This window comes from Pelodiscus sinensis, chromosome 29, assembly GCF_052426305.1.
Source record: "Pelodiscus sinensis isolate ZL-2025 chromosome 29, ASM5242630v1, whole genome shotgun sequence".
Classification (NCBI taxonomy): domain Eukaryota; kingdom Metazoa; phylum Chordata; order Testudines; family Trionychidae; genus Pelodiscus; species Pelodiscus sinensis.
Genome location: NC_143080.1, coordinates 3461467 through 3481420, shown reverse-complemented (window position 1 = coordinate 3481420; position 19954 = coordinate 3461467). Strand labels below are relative to the sequence as shown.

The 19954-nt window shown below is 49.3% G+C and overlaps 1 protein-coding gene across 4 annotated transcripts in view; it reads left to right on the top strand.

The window, feature by feature from the left end:
• The window catches only part of PCGF2 (polycomb group ring finger 2), a 50960-nt gene extending 38438 nt beyond the window's left edge, over positions 1-12522 (top strand). For 3 of the 4 annotated variants that reach the window (XM_075911711.2, XM_075911710.2, XM_075911712.2), the window contains exons 8-10: positions 753-851; positions 2537-2617; positions 7719-12522. In XM_075911711.2, coding sequence (XP_075767826.1) covers positions 753-851; positions 2537-2617; positions 7719-8063 — 525 coding nt within the window. In that variant the 3' untranslated portion in view covers positions 8064-12522. The remainder of the gene's footprint in view (positions 1-752; positions 852-2536; positions 2618-7718) is intronic. The other variant, XM_075911713.2, reaches the window with a different exon arrangement.
• The last annotated feature ends 7432 nt before the right edge of the window (positions 12523-19954 follow it).

Sequence of the window (19954 nt, the reverse complement as noted above, 5' to 3'; positions counted from 1 at the left end):
GGTCCGGCAAGACCACAGATGTTCCAGGACCAGACAGTCCCTATGTGCTGTAGGTGGGGGGCTGAGAGCCTGGCACGCTGGGGGAAGGGGCCCAACTAGGCTGCTGGGGGGGGGGGGAAGGCAGGGAGAGGAACGACAGGAGCCAGGAAGCCCAGCGCACGGCCCAGCTATTGGTGGGGCAATAGGGCGAGGAGGGACCAGAAATGACCTCCCCTGGTCCAGCAAAATCTCTCATCCAGGACCATCCAGTCCTGAGGGTGCCGGACCAGGGAGTGCCAACCAGTAAGGAGGAAGTCAAGACGCCCACGCGTGTGATGTGTTTGTGTCTCTGTAAATATATAGAGGCCGTGTTAGTTATCTGGTTATCGAACAAGGGCGTTTCTGCTTAGACCCCGGAGAGAATGAATGCTCTGATTTTAGTCGCACCAGTGAGCAAGGCGTTATTGGTGTGCATGTGGTTTATGTCATGGAGGCCTCCAAGTTAAAAATCAGCCAAAGGCTTTTTTCGGTTGCTGCTGGGTTTTATTTTTTGGGGGGAGGGACTCCCCAGCCCTTGCATTGCAAAACCAGAACAGCCTTGCTGGCAGCAGAGCCCTGGGAATCTTTCATGCCCTCCGTGCTGTGTTTGTGTACGACAGCTTGACAGCTGCTCCTGTACGTACATCTTCCCCGCCCCAGCTCCAGCCGCTAAGCTCTCGGTAACAATCTTCTCTTCCCCTCCTCCCCCTGCCTTTCCTCCGCTCCGGCCCCAGAAGAACAGCGTTCGGTTCCTCCAGTGTCCCGCTGCCATGACCATCATGCACCTGGCTAAATTTCTCCGCAACAAGATGGATGTTCCCAGCAAGTACAAAGTGAGTAGCGCGCCACCAGCAACGGCTCCTAGGTCACTGCTTGATCTGCTGACCTGGGTCAGGGCTCCAGCTGTGCACCCCTTCAGCTGGTTGTCTTTGTTGCATCCGTGGATAAGCATTCACACGTTCTCCCTTTTGGCCGGCTGGCTTGGGGCAGTGGCCTTCTTACACCCATCACTGGACACACACCCCGGGGGCGCTTTTTGCTGTGTTCCAAAAAACGTGTGTTCCCAGTCTCTTGTTAAGGGAAGACGTAGTGGCAGGCAAGCTGGGGAGGAACAGGGTGGGGCTTGGTTCTGCACTCCTGGATGGGGCGGGGCCTCCGGGAAAGGGGCGGGGCCTCAGGGAAAGGGGCGGGGCTGGAGCAACTGGCCCTTGACACCACCCGGATGTGCTCCTCACAGCATACCTCCTGGGGCTCGGAGTGCGCCGTATGGGGCTCCACCAGTAATTTAAAGGGTTCAGGGCTCCTGCCGTCAAAGCTGCTGCAGTAGCGGGGTGTTGGAAACCCCAGGCCTCTTTGAATTGCCAGGCTCCAGGGAAGTTACCCCCTTTGTCCTCCTCCCCATCAGTAAGCCTGCCTAGCCTAGTTCGATATTAAACGCTCTGGGCCAGATATCCTTTTGTTCTATTTGTACAGCACTGAGCATAACAGGATCCTGATTGAGGCGCTACTGTAATACAAAGGTAGTATTGATCTGGGGTCTTCCAGTAGCGTCTCAAGACTCCCAGCAAGATTGCAGCCCACTGTGCCTTGCACAACAAGGCCGGGTGTCAAATTGCATCCCCCCGTTTCAAGTCAACGGCCTTGATTTACACCAGCTGAGGAGTTGCCCCCATCTGTTTCCGAAGAAGAGCATATCTCCCAGAACCTCTCCCCTCCCCCAAAATAAATCCAAATGCAGTCGTGATGCTAAGACCTCTCCGGCACTGGAAATGCCAATTTCAGTGCCCTCCCGAGAGAGGCGTTTTCCCCCCGAAGTTTACTATGTGTTTCTTCTTGAAAACATGCGCTTGTTTAAAGGCATGGCAGTCGTCACAGTACTACTATTTCGCCCCCATTTTCTCTGCTGTACAAACATTTGCTAATTAAGTCTTGCAGCCCTCTTTTACAGAGCTGTCCTTACCCATATGCAGAATACGCAGCTGCGTAGTGCACCCAAAAATTTGGGGCACCGCTGGGTCTTAATGTCACCATCTTCACAGAGGGAGGCTGATGGAAGCAAATGCTCCCTTATTCCTCACGACTGCTGAGGGGTTCCGGCACCAACTGGGGCTGCCCTCAGCATTCGATTTAGCAGGTCTTAACTAGACCCACTAAATCAAATGCTAGTCGATCGATCTCGGGCGTGGCAAGTGGAGATGTGGCTTCAGTGACTGTGCAAAGCTCAGGTCCCAACTACATGATGTTCCAAAGAAGTTTAGAATCCACCTAAGCACCAAAGTCTGGGACCAGATTTTCAAAAGACGTCTGCTCAGCGCTCGTAGTAAAATCTAGTCTGACACGGGAACTGGGCACAGGGAAAAGCAGACCCTCATTATGTGCTTAAATGGGAGCTGAGCTCTCTGGCACAGGAAATCTGACCCTTTTTGTCCAGCCATGGGCTGGGAAGCCCCGATTTTATTTTGTCCTTGGGACCCCTGGACTCAGAGGGGGAAGATTCACTTTGGTCTGTATTTGTTAGGTGGAAGTTCTCTACGAAGATGAACCTTTAAAGGAATATTACACGCTCATGGACATCGCTTATATCTATCCTTGGAGAAGGGTGAGTAAGAAACTTCCTCTTCTCTGCTGGAATTAATTATCATTTTTGCTTGTTGAGAACCAGTGTGGTCCAGGGGGTAGGAGGGGCACCTGAGGTCTAGGAGAAACAGGTGGGGTCATATCCCTTCCTGGCTCAGTTTCCTCTCCCACCACCTGTCCACTTAGTGTCCCATCTCCAAAGCTCAGTCTCAAGCAGGAACCTTCTGCGATGCTCCCGAGAAAGTCCACTTTTGTCGACAAAACTCTGTAGTCTAGACACACCCTAAGATTTGAGCACTTCATTAACGCGGCCAGGGGTTATGGGCCTGTTGTCGGAGTGGGCGGGGGAGGGGCTGTGGCCTCTGGTGTGCGGGAGGTCAGGCAAGATGCTCATGATGGTCCCTTCTTGCCTTAAATTCTGAGTCTTCAGCACTTGGTCTCCCTCTCGCTATACAGCGCAGAGCAGAGTGGAAACCTGATCTCTGCTGGCAGGGCTTGTGGGTATCATAGGCAGGGGGAGGCGTTGCCTTTCCAAACTGATAGCTTGGCTGCAGAATGCCTACTGCAGGCGTACTGGGGTGGAGTGTTGCTGCCCCCGATTGTCCCCCCCCATGATCCAGGGCAGCTGGGGTCACCCGTCCTCCTCGCTCCCTGTGCTCTGGGACTGGGGAGGCTTAGGTGGGAAAGGCTGGAGCCACTCACTGCTCCACCGCAGTGGGGGAGGCGGCTTGGCTTCTGTGGGGGCGGGGCCTGTGCAAAAGAGGCGGGGCTGGGGAAGTCCCTCCCTGCTACTGCAAGACTCCTAATTATTAATACCAATTAATCAGCACTAATTTTCAGGCAATAGCTCTGCCCTTTTTGCAAATTAAATCTTTTTGCAAGGCGGGGGCTTTTCAGTAGCGGAAAATGACAGTCCTTAAGGGGAAAGGTTATTCTTCCAAAAATGTCTTAAACCCCACGTTTCTAGACATGCTGGGCACCTACCACTCCAGCTAATAGGAGCTGCTGTGTGCTAAGAATCTTGCCAATCCTCTTGATTTTAAAAAGCGATGGGGGTCTAAGCTAGCCGTTGCCTCTCCAGAGAGAGACCTTGGACACATTGTTGAAAGTTCTCTGAAATCATCCCCTCAATTGTCTTGGTGGTCAAAAAAGTGAACCATCTTAGGAATCATTAAGAACGGGATGGAAAAAGATCCTATTGCCTCTGTATAAATCCATGGGACGCCCACATCTTGAGTTCTGCGTGCAGAAGTGGTCACCTCATCTCAAAAAGATATATTGGAACTGGAAAAAGTTCAGACGAGGACAGCAAAAAGCGCTAGAGGCATGGAACAGCCTCCATGTGAAGAGTAATTAACAAAACGTTGGGATTTTTCAGATTGGAAGTGAAACTATATGGAGGGATATGACAGAGATCTACAAAATCATGACTGGAATGGAGAAAATAAATCAGGATGTGTTATTTACTCCTTCCCATAACACAAGAGCTAAGGGTAACCAAATGAAACTAATAGACAGCAGGTTTAAAACAAAAAAAGGAAGTACTATTTGATACAATGCACAACTAACCTGTGGAACTCCTTGCCAGAGGATGTTGTGAAGGCCAGGACTATAATAGGGATTCAGTATGAACTAGATAAGTTCATGGAGGACAGATCCATCAATGCTATTAGCAAGGATGGTGTCCCTAGTCTCTGTTTGACAGGTGCTAGGAATGGGAGACAGAGGAGGGATCACTTGATGATCAAAGGGCATGAACAGATCAGGTGAAGCACCTGGCACTGGCCACTGTCAGAAGACAGGCTACTGAGCTAGACGGACCGTTGGTCTGACCCAGCATGGCCCTTCTTCTGGAGAGGGACCCATTGTGAATCTGACCTGCTGTTGACCGTGGACCATAGATATTTCCCCAGATAATTTCTAGAGCATGGCTGAGGATACCAATCTCAAAAATGTGAACACGAAAGGCTCAGAAAAACAGATTAAAAAAAAATCCAGTTTCTAAAAAAAACTTCATGGTTTTGGGGGCTTGATGCGGGTGATTTTTTGTGGCCTCCCAGTTTTGGCTGTAGTAGGCGGCGCAACGGTGAAGACGCCACATCCTGCTGCCTTCCCCACACATGGAAAGGGTTTGTGGCTGACACTTCTGAAAGGGCATCAGAAGGAGGGAAAGTGCAGGGTTTGCAAACAGAGATTAATCAAAAAGCATGTTTCCCTTGACGCTTTCGCTGCTAGCGCATTTAATTAGAACCAGGTGCTCCAAGGGCCAGCGGCGGGGGAGGAAAGGGTGAACTTTCAACCACCGCCCTCTTGCTATCTAGGAGGAGACAGGCTTTGCTGCCCTGCAAAAATAAACTTTGTTTGCTTTTTGTTTTGAAATGGCGCAAGGGTTTAATGTTACCATTCTTACATGGCCAACCCGGACAGTCTCTGTGACAAAGGATAAAAGGACATAAATCAGACATCAGGAGTGATATCACACCTAAATCTGTAGAAGAACATTTTAACCGGCCTGGACACTCAATCATGGATTTAAAAGTAGCCATTCTTCTACAAAGGAAGAGAGAGAGTTGGCAGAGCTGGAATTCATCTACAAATCTGACATGGTTACCCTGGGCTTGAACTAAGATTTTAACTGGTTGGCGCATTACAAAGTCAATTTCTCCTGCCTTTAACATCTGCATGTTCACATCAAAAGCTATGTATGGGACACATCCAGCCCATTTAATTAGCCTAATTAACACGGGTCCTACAATTGATAGGAAACTGTTTTTTTCTGTTATACATATATCTTGGATTTTGTTATTTCCACTCCAGCTCATCTGATGAAGTGTTTTTTACCCATGACAGCCCGTGTTCCTATATGTTTTTGTTAGTCTCTGAGGTGCCACAAGACCACGGGTTGTTTTTAAAGTTTCAAGTATGCTCCAGCAATTCCAGTTTTCCCCTTTGGGGGCTCGATTCTTTAAAGGACTTAATCTCCAGTTCAGGAAAGTGCAGACCAGTGGAAAATACTAATGAGGATCTGGGCTGGAAGTACTGTTGAAATTAATTGGACTTCATCACGTGGTTAAGTTTCTCTGGATCTAAGGTACTTGTCTGGCTTGTATCACTGTCATATCTGGCCTCAAGCTGTATTATATTGCCTCCAACAAGTTCATGGCTGTGTCTAGACTGGCAAGATTTTGGGCAAATACTTTTAACGGAAAAGTTTTTCCGTTAAAACTATTTGCGCAAGAGAGCATCTATACTGGCATGTGCCTTTGCGCAAAAGCATCCGTGCCAGTGTAGACACTCTCTTGTGCAAGAAAGCTCCGATGGCCATTTTAGCCATCGGGCTTTCTTGCACAAGAAATTAACTTGGCTGTCTACACTAGCCCTCTTGCGCAAGAGGTCTTATCCCTGAGCGGGAGCGTCGGAGTATTTGTGCAGGAACCACTGATTTTGTACATTACAAAGTCAGTGTTCTTGGGCAAATACTTGTGGCCAGTGTAGACAGGTTGCAAGATTTTGTGCAAAAGCAGTTGCTTTTGCGCAAAATCTTGCCAGTCTAGACGGAGCCCATGTCTTTATTCAAGCCCAGGGTAACAATGTCAGACTTGTAGATGAAGCAAAACTTCATCTACAGACTTGTAGATAAATTCCAGTTCTGCAGTCTCTCTCTGTAACAATACAACTACCCCTCTGAGGGTATGTCTCCGCAGCAGGGCTAAAGTTGGAATAAGCTACGCAATTTCATCTACGTTAATTGCGTAGCTTAAATCGAAATAGCTTATTTTGGCTTTTGGTGTTGTCTACACAGCAGGAAATCAAAGGGAGAACACTCTTCCTCTGACTTCCTTTACTCCTCTTAAAATGAGGGTTACCATGAGTTGGAGTAAGAAGTCCTCCAGCTCGACATTATTTCGAAATAAAGGCTTGTAGTGTAGATGCGCGCTTTGTTATTTCGGAATGTCAGTTATTCTGAAATAGCGCTGCTGTGTAGACGTACCCTGAGACTTTTCAGTAGCATAGTTGCCAGTAGGATATTTTCACATTGTCACTTGCAGATGGATGGGTTTTAAGATGCGTCTCATTTGAATTCCTCAATCCTTCCTCACTTTTTTCTGGAAGGCAGCCTGAAAAGCTTTTCCAGAGCCTAGCTTTTGATCTTTCTTGAACATCTATATTCCCGGGCCAGCTGGCTCAGTTCCTGGAAAGAACTCTCAGAAGCTGAAATGTTACAGGTGTGCCTGGAAAAAGCCATTGGAAATTGGTGTGAAAATAAAACAAGATAATAAATCTTCTCTCAACGGACTGGGTGCTTGCACAATGGGGCCTGATTCACCATTGCCCAGCTCCTCGTGTCGTCATGCTGGCATGTGTTAATCACAATGATTCTGGTGTCAAAGGCTAAACGAAGTAAAGGGCAAGGAAGAACTATGGCTGTAAGATTCAACCCGCTTCCCATTGAGAAACCAAATAGCAGATCTTCCATTGCAGCTAAGGAAAGCATATTGGTACCCAGAAATTAATATGTCACTCACTCTGCTCTCCATTATAATATCCAAATATTGAGATTTGTTTTATTCGAGACAATTCTTCCGACTCTTCCACTGCCGTGCGTTCTTTATAGCTTCCTTCTTAGATTGTTGTTTTGTATGTCCAGCCAACCTGTGGGACCCAAGGGATTGTGTATTATGGAGAACATAATGTCCTATAAGAAACCATCGAAATGTTTAGTTAATGAGACAACACCACAGTTAAACCCTCAGCCATTGCATGCGCTGGCGTCCATTCCATTTATTTACAGTGAGGATTTTAGAGGCGATGGGCCCAGGCACAAATGGAAATCTGATGTGTCATTCCTATTGACAGCTAGTAGACATTTGTGCCTGGGAATCTCTCCTCTTTTTGCTTTCAGTTCTGCGTGAAAAGGTTCGCTCAGACCTGAAGAAGAGCTTGTGTGACTTGAAAGCTTGTCTCTGACCAACAAGATATTACACCCTGTTTCTTTAATATCCTGGGATCGACACAGCTATGACAAACCTGCCTTTGTCCAAACTGATTGGTGTAACTATGAATGTGATTTCCTCCAAAACCACGGATGTGAACACCTTTTGTTTCCCTTCTCCTCTCCATAGAACGGGCCTCTCCCTTTGAAATACCGAGTCCAGCCAGCTTGCAAGAGACTAAAACTCTCCCAGCCTGCAAACTCGGAGTGTACCAACACCAGCGGAGCGTCCGAGTGTGAATCCGTCAGCGATAAAGCCAACAGCCCCGCCACCTTGCCTGCCACCTCCTCGTCCCTGCCAAGCCCTGCCACACCTTCCCACGGGTCACCCAGCTCCAACACCACCACGATAAGCCTCCCGACCAACGCTAGCACCCTACTCAACGGCACCTCGAACTGCCACCAAATGCCACCCTCCTCCAGCAGGGGGCGCAAAATGACTGTCAACGGCAGCACAGCCTCCGCCTTGACCTAAGAGGGACTCCATGGGCAAGACTTTTCCATTTTATATATAAATATATATTGTGTATATAGGAAAAATAATATTATACATACTTATTTTCTATTGATTGACCAGATTAATTTAAAATGCAAATAACAGACACACAAATGTGGGTGAGTATTTTTTAAATGATTTTTTTAATTTGTTTTGGTCTTCAACTTTAACTTATGGAACTTTTGCATGCCTGTGAGTCCAGGTTTAAGTAAAAGCTGCTGCCTCTTCATGTTCCACACGGCCGGTCCCTCCAGGCGCTAGAGACACTCAGTAGAAGTGGATGCACAGGTAACGGGCAAAGCACATGAACCAAAAAGCCTCAGTCCTTTGTGTAAATGCGTTGGTGGTTCGGTCACTTCCTTCCAAAAGAAACGCCTGGACAAGACTCATCCTTAAGAGTCACGTCGGCCTCCCCCTACCTCTGGTTTAGGGATGAAGAACCTAAAAGCAGGTGTTGACTGTTTTGTGTAGGCAAGGGGAGGGTCTTACAGCGTGGTAATTCCTGCAGTTCTTTCAGTCTCCAAACTTTCATGGAATTTGAGTCAGAGTCTTGCCTGGAGTCAGGGCCCTTGGCTAACATTTTTAAAAGTGCCTAAATGATTTAGAAGCCGCAGTGCCGCTGAAAGTTGATGCAACTTTTGTGATTTAGGAGTCTAAATCACTGTGGTGCTTTTGAAAACGTTACCCAGAGGCTGTTATTTCCAGCACAGCCTAAGGGATTTAGGCATGTTTTCTATTGAGTTAAAGGGAAGAGCTTGGTCTGATTTCCCCCTCCTACTCAGAGTGCATACAACCCTAATTGAAGCCTGCACGAGCTGCAGATGTCGGGCACCTCTGAAAATCAGTTCCCACGAGTCCGATTTTTTGGAAAGAACTCAGGGCCAGTTTCTGAGAACATGCTGAAGAGGAGTAGTTGTGGGTGTGGGGTTTTTTGTTGTCCTTTTTTTGGTTGGTTGGTTGGTTGTTTTTTGCAAATTCTGCCGCAATGTGTCCCCTGGACTGCTTTCCATTTCTCAACTAGAGGGATCCTTTCCCTTTCCCCATATGGCAGAAAGGCAGCTTTGCCCACAGCCTGGTTGCCAGGTCTGAGCCAATCACTGGGAACACGCTAAGGGAAGTTTCCATCCCTTCTCCTGGCGTAAGCTCTGTGCCACGGGGCAGGAAGGGGGAGAGATCGCAGCTCTAAGGGCTACCTAAGCACATTCCATGTAGAGATGAACGTGGCGGAGGGGTCTGAAGAACCCTGAAGCCGGTTTTGCAAAAAAGTGTGGCTCCATCTCTCCCAATATATTTGCTTTGTTCTTCTTGGCAGAGCAGATTTCTAAGGACAATGGGGAGGCTTCGATGCGGCAGAGCGTTAAGCCCCAGGCTTAACTTTTCATTCCCTTCGCTACAGGGTGGAACTTTCTACAACACGTAGACAATTTAAGAGCACAAGTCACTGATCTCCTCCCCACAGATCCTAGAGGAGGTTTAAGTTCTAACCCCTCAAGTCAACCAGAACTGGTAGCCTTTCCTTAGTCATTTCGAGCTCCTTTGAAAATCCCACCCCTGGATTTGCAGGGTGGGGGCATCGTGTACCAACCCCCCTCCACCTAGGGAGCAAAACTTCATGCCACAGCCGCCTTCCACTTAGCTTCAGATGCCATGCACTTGAAATAACGTGACAGGGTGGGAAAGGAAGGAGGGTATGGCCCCTCCCACCCAGGAAACCAGCATTTCTGTCTTTCCACTGTGGGGATGGTCACCAAGGAGGCTGATTTAAAAGGGCAGGCAGAGCTAAGGCTATGTCTAGACTGCAGGCCTCTTTCGGAAGAAGCTTTCCCAGAAGAGATCTTCCAAAAAAACATCTTCCGAAAGAGAGCGTCCACACTGCAAAAGTGCATCGAAAAAGCAATCTGCTTTTTCGACAGATAGCATCCACACTGAATGGATGCTCTCTCGCATTTAAGCTGTGATTGCTATGGATAGAATAGCCACTACGACACCTGTGCTTTTTCCTGTTTCCTCTTCTCTCGAAAGAACTCCCTCTTCCCCGTCCACACACGCCTTTTTCCGAAAAAGCTCTTTTGGAAAAAGGCTTCTTCCTCACAGAAAGAGGAAAACCCCCTCTGTTCTTTCCATTCCCCCACCCCCCGAAAGCACACGACTGCAGTGTGGACGTAAGTAAATGTTGAAAAAACCCCTCTGTTCTTTCCATTCCCCCCCCCCCCCCCCCGAAAGCACACGATTGCAGTGTGGACGTAAGTAAAGTTTTTTTGGAAAAACGGCTGTTTTTCAAAAAAAACAACAACAACCCTGCAGTGTAGACATACCCTAAGAACCAAGGTGCTTCTCCCTCAAAATCTCCACTCGCCATCCTTGCCTCATCCACAGCCATTTCATTGCTTGCTAAAATGATTCAACTCAGCCCTTCAAAGCTTCATTAATTCTACCCTGTCCCACCGTCTCCCCTTTAAATCCCATGCTGGATTTAAAAATATACAGTGCCTTTAGAAAGGTGGTTTATTTGCAAAGGGGACAGGGTTAAAAAAAAAGAGAGGGGTGTTACTATGATTTTTTTTAAAAGGCATGTAGCTTTATTGTGTGTGATGCTGCATTTTTGCTTATATCTTGCGTTTTGAAACTGCGCGGGTGGAGGGAGGGAAAACGCACAGGTCCCATTGCAGAGAATTCTCTCCTAAATTAATGAGCATCCCTTCCAATCCAAAGTGATCCTTTTCCTTTCAGGTAGGACTGTGAGTATGAGAGTTCTTGTGGGAAGATGGGGGAGGAAGGAAGCAAAGGACTGGGTGTCTGATTTCTCAGAAGCACATGTTCTCTTGGGCCTTAAAATCCAGGAGACATTTTTTCTCTTGTCCCTTCATGGGGGAATGAATGAATAAGTACGTACCGGCAGACTCCCGGCGTATTCTTTTAGGGGCCAGAAAAGAGTCCAACTGCTGTAAAGGACTTAAGAGTTTTCTCTGCAGGTGGCTGCGTGTAGCGGAGATGAGTGAATCCGCATTGGGAAATCGGAGACCAACAGGAGAGTGTAAACGTAGCCTGATTCCAAAAGCTCAGCAAACATGAATTTACAAACAAAACACTAAAGTATGGCCCCAAAGAATTACAGGCTGAACGTCCCTAGTCTGGCACGCTCTTGCTGCAGTGACATCTGTGACCTGGCATGATTTTGGTTCGCTGGATGTCCACTTATCATGGGTGTGGCCAAGTTTCCTGCCGTCCCATAAAGTTTGTTTACAGCCACCAGTCCTGGCTCTGCATTCTATGCTGGTGTTTAGCTCTAAGCTACCCCTATAAATGCCTTCTCAAAGCCCAGCAAGCAGTGGAAGTGTTGGTCATGCTGCTCGACAATATCAACTCCCGTGGTCCAGCAAATACTCTGGTTTGGCTCTGGACAGTTGCTGAAGGTGCGGGACTAGAGGTTCAACCTGTAAGAGGCCTCATTGCTGGGAATCCCTGCTGTAGCAGAGAGCCCTATAATAATAATATATGGAGCTATACCTATTTTGTAGAGCTGGAAGGGACCATGAGAAGTCATCAAGTCTAGTCCCCTACCTGCATGGCAGGACCAGGTACCATCTCAGACAGATTTTGCTCCAGCTCCCTAAATAGCTCTCTCAAGGATTGAACTCACAACCCTGGGTTTAGCAGGCTCTAGAAAGAGGGGTAAATTATGCTTCCAGAACAGTTTTCCTTCAAATGCTGCCTAGTAAGGAGGGATTATTGTGTGCTAAGGAGTCCAGCATCTGCCAGTCTTCAAAGACACTACTCAGTGAACTGGTGAACCGTGAATGAGGCTGGGATTAGGACTAACCTTTGAGAACATTAACCCCCCCAAGAATGACTGATTGGAAGGGTAAAGAAAACACCCTCTTTTTGGCAGTGGGGCAGGCAATCAATTTCCCATGGAAGCAGCCAATCAGGGCAGAAGGCGTCTTCATTTGGATCCCGGGCGGGGGGAGAGGGGAGATTAAGAAGGTGCAATTAGCATGCATTGGAGACGGCTCAGGGCGGCCATGCGTGGTCTCCGGGGAGGAGAAGACACACAGGTCCAGCACAGGGTAGAGAGCCTCCATAAAGCTGCCATTGTTCTATTTGTCTTTCCCTTTCTGTTTCTTCTCCTCCTATTGGCTGGGGCTGGCCTGCAAGCTCACTAGTGTTTCACGGGGCGTCACGGGTTGCAAATATTCCCCGGGCGTTGCTGTCCCTTCTCTTTGTACATAGGCCAAAATGGACTCCACAAGGCGGGTGGAAGTGCCCTCAGTTTGGGGGTTTGCCCCCCCCAATGGTACAAACCAAATGGCTCTGTATGTTTGCATCCTGTATGATGTTTTAATGTCCTGTAATATATTTGGATATTCATATCTCGTTATTGGTTACACATTTGTATAACGATACAGCTTTGTAAATGTAATAAATGCTGCAGATTGTCCTTCAGCTTGTCCGTGTGTGCCACTCCAACCCTCCACTGCCGATGGCTTCATCCTGCCTACGTGTGTCCATCGTCGACGTCGCTCCATCCGCCCCCCCCTTCCTCTCCTTCCTCCCAGTGGGTTCCAAACTTTGTTTCTCGTGACCCAGTTGAAGAAAATGGTCGATGCTGAGAACCAACATAATGTCACTGGCATGTGGGCTGGAAACAAGCTTTAGGATATAGGTGGGGGCTCTGGATTTGGGGGAGGTCAGGGCTGGGGCAGCAGGGGCTGACCTCGAGCGGCTCCCGGTCAGTGGTGCAGCAGGGGAGCTAAAGCAGCTTCCTTTCCTGGCCCTGCAGACAGGCTGCTCCCCAGAAGCAGCCGCAGCAGGTTCCCAGCCGCAGCAGGTTCCCAGCCGCAGCAGGTTCCGGAGCTCGTGCTCAGGGCAGGGGCAGTGCACGGAGCCCTGTGTGTTCCCCTCACCCCCACACCTAGGAGCCGGGCCTGCTGCCGGCTGCTTCAGGGGTGCAGTGCCGTCTAGGTTCCCTTCCATGCCTTGTCTCCTGGTGATCTTGGGCCAGCCACATCATCGCCCCGTGCCTCAGTTTCCCCACCTGTCTAATGGGGGCAATGGTGGCTGATGCTGCTAATGAGAACACTGTGACCCGTTGTGAAATGCTTTGAGCTCTACAGATGAAAAGTGCTGCACACCAGTGAGGTGCTGTTATATGCCAGCCTTGGCCACCTTAAACTTGGACTCAACTCAGTCACGTGTCCCAGTCAAGACAAAGCCTAAGTAGATTTAAGAGTATTTGTTTGTTAAAGCCAGAAAGATCCAGGTTAGTCTCTTTATCCGAGGCTGGCGTGACCCTAGTGTGTAAGGCCCAGATCCACAAAGGAATTTTGCTGCTTGAGTTTCATGGGAATCATGCCAGTGACTCTCCTAAGCAGCCTACGGCAAAGCAGAAAATTTAACCCATATCGTCCGCCTGTGCTCTTCCTCTAGTGCTCTCGTTACAAGACCCTTCTTTTTGCCTAACTTTTGGGAGGGGAGGAGGATAAACCACAGGGGGGACCCGCCCCCGCCCCGTCTTTTCCCATCGCAAGATTATTTTAAAAGGTCAATTTTGGTCTCTCCGCTGCCTCCTCCCGCCATGTTCCAGCCCGTGGCAAACGGCAGTGTCCTCTCCAAAACAAGGCACCATTAATCACGGCGGGGAAGGGGAGAATCGCGTCCAGTTTTTAAAGCTAGAGGGCACCGTTCCAGACACGGACACAGCTGGGACCAACATACTCCAGGAAAACCGCAGCCTTCTCCGAGCGCACGCTTCCAGGGCTAGACCGTCCTCCTACTATAAGCCTGACCGGCAATCATTGGGACGGGGTGGAGGGCAGCAAACGCGTGGGCGGTTCCACAGCTGGCAGAGGTGGGAGGCGGGGGACAGATGAGCAGAGAAGCTGAGCAAGGAGCTACCGTAACAAGTGCATCCCTGTCCACCTCCACTAAAGCACTAACCATTTTTGGTCCCTCTCCCGCATACCCCTGCAGGCGGGTAGGGCTGCCCAGGCCAATTGTGCCCCATGCACCTGCTGGGTGTGGTGCACTGGTCCAGCGAGCACCAACGAGACACTTGGGGAGGCAGGTCTCAAACTTTTTTCTCGTGACCCGGTTGATGAAAACGGTCGATGCCAAGACGCGACATAATGTGACTGGAGTGGGGGGGCTCCGGAGTGGGGCAGAGGATGGGAGCTTTGGGATATAGGAGGGGGCTCTGGCTTCGGTGGAGGGCAGGAGGGTCTGACCTTGAGCGGCTCCCAGTCAGCGGTACAGCGAGGAGTGTGTGTGTGTGGGGGGGGGGGGGGGGCGGGGGGGTTAAGGCAGCTTCCTGGCTCTGCAGCCAAGGCTGCACCCAGAATCAGCCGCAGCAGGTGCCCAGCCAATTGGAAAGCAGAGCTAGTGCTCGAGGCAGGGCAGTGCATGGAGCCCTGTGTGTGCCTCCCACCCCCACCTAGGCGCCAAGCCGGCTGCTTCTGGGTGGGGCAGCGCAGTCTTAGCCCTCCCCCCCCCCCGCACTGCTCACCTGATTCCCCCCCCCCCCCCCCCACAGCCACGAGCCCCAGGGCCTGACCTTCCACCACCCAGTGCTGGGGCATGAGCCATCGTTTGATCCGTCGCCTTAGAGAGTAATGAGCATGTGCTGCAGCCTTAGCGAATAGCTGGTTTTAGCTCATGTGGTAGCGCAGGGATTTGCAAACGTCTGGGGGCCATGGCCCACCCTGCTCAGCCCAAACTGTTCTCTGAGCCGCCAGCCAACCACCCCGCTGACAAAATGGGTGCAGGAGCAGGCTGAAGGTGGGGGGGTTCTGGGAGGGAGGGTGCCGGAATGGGCAGGAGGTGCGGGGGTCTCGATGGGAGGGATTTACCTGGCACCGTGCCTCCCAGGCACCACCCCCTGCTGCTCCCATTGGCTGTGATTTCGGCCAATGGGAGTGGCGGGGGAAGCCTCCAGTTTCTTGCACTGTCATCTCCCCAGCTGGCGATCGGGAGGGGGTGGGGGCCGTGCACAGAGCCGCTTCCTTCCCCTGCACGCCAGATCCGGCCCATGAAGCTCAATCCACCTCCCCTGCAGTGGGAATCCGGTGCTGGCACCCCAACCTCATGGGGAGGTGGAAGGGGACCATGAGGCTGCCGAGGCGGTGGGGGGCAAACCCTGAGCTCATGGCTCACCTGTAGGGTTGCCAGGTACTTTCACAAAAAATACCAAATTTACGTGTCCGGTATTTTCTGGGTTTTTTTTTTTAACCAGACAGAGGCCGCAAATACCGGACACCTGGCAACCCTACCACCTGCAAGACAGGAGTTTGTGGACCACACTTGGAGAACCACCATGGTAGAGGCTCACGCATTAAGCGCCTGAGGCTCCAGGTTTGAGGCAGACCACAGATGTCTGGGGGTCTGTGGGCATTGCACAACTAATCAGTTGGGGTACGTCTACACTACATGGCTCCGTCGACGGAGCCATGTAGATTTGTTTATTGGGCAAAGGGAAATGAAGCAGCGATTTAAATGATCAGCTGTTTGTCCGCTCAGCGCGCTAGTCTGGACGCTCCCCTGCCGACATCAAAGCTCTTTGTCGGCAGCCCCAGTAAACCTCATCCCACGAGGACTAACGGGGCTGCCGACAAAGGGCTTTGATGTCGGCAGGGGAGTGTCCAGACTAGCGCGCTGAGCCGACAAACAGCTGATCAGCTGTTTGTCGGCTCAGTGCGGCAGCCATGTAAATTTAAATGAAGCTGCGATTATTTAAATCGCTGCTTCATTTCCCTTTGCCTACAGCCCTCATCTACATGGCTCCGTCGATGGAGCCATGTAGTCTAGACACAGCCTTACTGCGTGCTTCTTTCAGAGCTGCATCCCCTGTAGCTGTTGATCGTAGGAGGGGGAAAGGCCCCTGCTGTGCCAATACCTCATTATCAGATGTGTGTCCTTGGAGGGCTTGACACAGAATTCACACAGGACTGCAGGCCCTGAAAGCCACCCACCCACCCACCCAAACTCTGAGTCCATGATGGAAGCCGTGCATTTAATTGTTACGTCCAACTGGAGGTGTGATTGCGCTCAGGCATGGGGGCCTGGAAGCAGCGGGGGGATATTTTAAGACGCTTCAGCGCCTTTAAAGCCACCTCAGGATGGGCCAGATTTTCAGGGCGTTCTGCAGCATGAGCCATGGCCTTAATCCTACAGCAACATTCCGGCTAAACTGGCAGCAGGGGAGTGATCACAGGATGCAGGACTCAATCCAGGGAAGGCCGACCAGCAAACAGCCCCCTGCCTTTAAAATCTAGGAATAACGCTATTGGCTGCAATGCGGTTACTCTTCTGATTAAACACACACATAATGCATGGGGTCGGGGACTTAGGGATACGTCTACACTGGCAGCATCTCTTGCAAGGATGGTTTTGCAGAAGAGCTCTTGTGCAAAAAGTCTTCCACAAGAGCACGTCTACACTCGCATATGCTTTTGCGCAAGCGCGTCTATGGCAGTGTGGACGCTCTCTTGCCCAAGAAAGCTCTGATGGCCATTTTAGCCATAGGGGTTTCTTGCGCAAGACATTCATATTGCCTGGCTACACTGCCCTTTTGCACAAGAGCTCTTACGCAAGAGGGCTTATTCCTCGTGGGGAGAGGACTAAGTCCTCCGGAAGAAGCCCTGTTTTCCGATGCTGTACTGTATATTTTCTTGTGCAAGAATGCTCGTGCAGTGTAGACACGTGGCAAGTTTTTGCGCAAGAACAGCTGGTCTCTTGCCTTCCTTACAACACTCCCTTTCCGGAACGATGATGGCTTTTTTACAACAGTGTCACACTGTTGACTCATATTCAGCGTGTGGTCCACTCTGACCCCTAAATCCCTTTCTGCAGGGCTCCTTCCTAGACAGTCGCTTCCCATTCTGTATGTGTGAAACTGAATGTTGCTCCCTAAGGGTGTGTCTGGACTACAGGGTTTTGTCGATCAAAGTGGACTTTTGTCGACAAAACTATACCTGCGTCTACACTGCCGCTGAGTTCAGTCGACATAACGTCGACAGAACTCAGCAGTTTTGTCGACGGCTGTAAACCTCATTCTAAGAGGAATAACGCCTTTTGTCAACAGAGTTCTGTCGACAGAAGACATTATTGCATCTACACTGTCCTTTGCGTCTTCACTGTCATGTCAACAAAGCGGTTTGCTTTGTCGACAGAACTGGATGTACTATAGACGCTCTTTGTCGACAGAAGCTTTGTTGACAGTATCTGTCAACAAAACTTCTGTCGACAAAAAGCCTGTAGAGTAGAGGTACCTAAGTGGAGCACTTTGCATTTGTCCTTGCTGAAATTCATCCTGTTTAACCTCAGACCATTTCTCCAGTTTGTCCAGATCAGTTTGAATCATGACCCTATCCTCCCAAGCATTTGCAACCCTCCCAGCTTGGGATCATCTGCAAAATGTATAAGCGTTCTCTCTATGTCATTATCGAACACGTTGATGAAGATTTCAGACAGAACCAGTCCCAAAACCAACCCCTGCAGAACCCCACTTGTTCTGCCCTTCCAGCAGGATTGTAAACCATTAATAACTACTCTCTGAGAGCAGTTATCTAGTCAGTTATGCACCTAGAGAGAACTAAGTCCATCCCCCTCACTCAGGGGAAGAAGACCTGAGGCAGTTTTTACCCTGAGTGGGGCTTGAACCCACCAGCCTTGGCTTAGGAAACAAATGCCTTGTCCATTAGACCAACCTTTTGCAATGGCTGTAGGCATGCAATTAAGTAGAGATTAAACAAGGCGCAGGGGCTGAGACAGCTGGGTAAACCAAGAGCAGCCAGCCCCACACAAGCGAGTGGGGATCCCACTGGATTGTCACTGGGGTGCATAGAAGCAGAATTCCAGCTCTGGGATCCACACAAGTGACCTGCCAAAATAACTCGTGGTTAATTCCTTGTGGATTTTAGAGCCTTCTCCTGTGCACGTCACAGCAAACTTCCTACCCGTGTGTTTTACTTCCAGCATAATGCACTGGGCACTGGGTAGGTACATGATTTTTACAAATCTATTTAGTCTCGTCTACATGCCCCTTTTCGGTTATGTCTGGGGTTTCCATGCACATTACAGTGGCTCCATTTATGCTTTGGTTGCAGTCCATTTTAAATATAAAAGGCCGGAGCTCCAAAGAGTCACGTTTAATCTGCCCCACAAAAAAAATCGGCAAATTGTAAACCACGCAGGCACCCTACTTCTTGTGAAATGTAAACACGTTGCAGGAAATACAGACATAAGGGGTTTCAAAATTCTCCATAGGATTAAACAGAGATGCATTTTTTTTATTTTCGATCTGGCGCGATTCCTTCCTGGTGAATTCAAAAGCTGCAAAGAAGCAATTAGCTGGAAGTGGGCTGCCATTATGAGCTTTCTCTTCAGCTCACGAGGTTATTTTCATGTGCTACTTCAAAAGAAGCAGCCCATCAATTTAACTGGGCCGCTATTTAGCTCTTTGGTGCTGCTCCATTTGATTTCAGTGGGAATACACAGCTGAGGTCATTCGCCCTCTTCGTGCTTTTAAAAATCCAATCACCTTCCCGTGTACAATCCCTGGAATTTCAAGCCTGCGATTCCTACACAGACACGCTTGTGATACAGGGAGAAATGCGCTTTGTTTTACATAAAGGACACATGGATGCGTCTGAGGCTGTTCCGGGGGGAGGAGGAGCGGGATAGAAATCTAGCTGCTGAATGCACACAAGGCAAGTTTAACATCCCTTTAACATTTTACTATACTCAAATCAGAACAGGATGTTTCCTCTCCAAATTCTAGGCATCTTCGAACAATCCCAAGCGGTTTTGCAAGATTTCGCCTCTTCCCATTTTCCAAAACGCTCTGGTTTTTAAATCGGTCTCACGAAGGAAAAATCCAAAATGCATCGATTTTTTTTAAACGAGTCGATTATTTGGCAAGCTAATGCCAAATAGAAAAAAATGCCACCGTAGCTTAACAACCAAATAAAAGAAGCAGTGAGAGATAAAAAAGCCGTCCTTTAAGAAGTGGATGACAATTCATAGTGAGGAAAACAGAAAGGAGCAGAAACTTTGTCAAATTAAGTGTAAAAATATAGAAAATAAGAAAAATAAAAATAAGAAAAGCCCAAAAAGAGTTTGAAGAACAGCTAGCCAAAAACTCAAAGGCGATGTCTACATTGCAGGCTTTTTGCACAAGAACACCTGTTCTTGCACAAAAACTTGCGGGGTGTCTACACTGCATGGCTACGTCTAGACTGGCATGATTTTCCGGAAATGCTTTTAATGAAAAAGTTTTCCGTTAAAAGCATTTTCGGAAAAGAGCATCTAGATTGGCACAGTGCCAATCTAGACGCGCTTTTCTGCAAAAAAGCCCCGATCGCCATTTTCTCGATCGGGGCTTTTTTGCGGAAAACAAATCTGAGCTGTCTACACTGGCCCTTTTGCGCAAAAGGACTTTTGCCTGAATGGGAGCAGCATAGTATTTCCGCAAGAAGCACTGATTTCAGACAGTCGGAAGTCAATGTTCTTGCGTAAATTCAAGCAGCCAGTGTAGACAGCTGGGAAGTTTTTCCAGAAAAGCGGCTGATTTTCCGGAAAAACTGGCCAGTCTAGACACAGCCCATGCGTGTTCTTGCACAAGTAAAATTACAGTACAGCGTCGGAAAACTGGGCTTCTTCCAGAAGAGTTATTTCTTTCCCCACGAGGAATAAGCCCTTTTGCGCAAGAGCTCTCCCACAAGAAGGCAGTGTAGATAGACAACATGATTTTCTTGCGCAAGAAACCCCTATGGCTAAAATGGCCATCAGAGCTTTCTTGCGCAAGAGAGGGTCCACACTGCCATGGACGCTCTTGCACAAAAGCACATGGCAGTGTGGTCGCGCTCTTGTGGAAG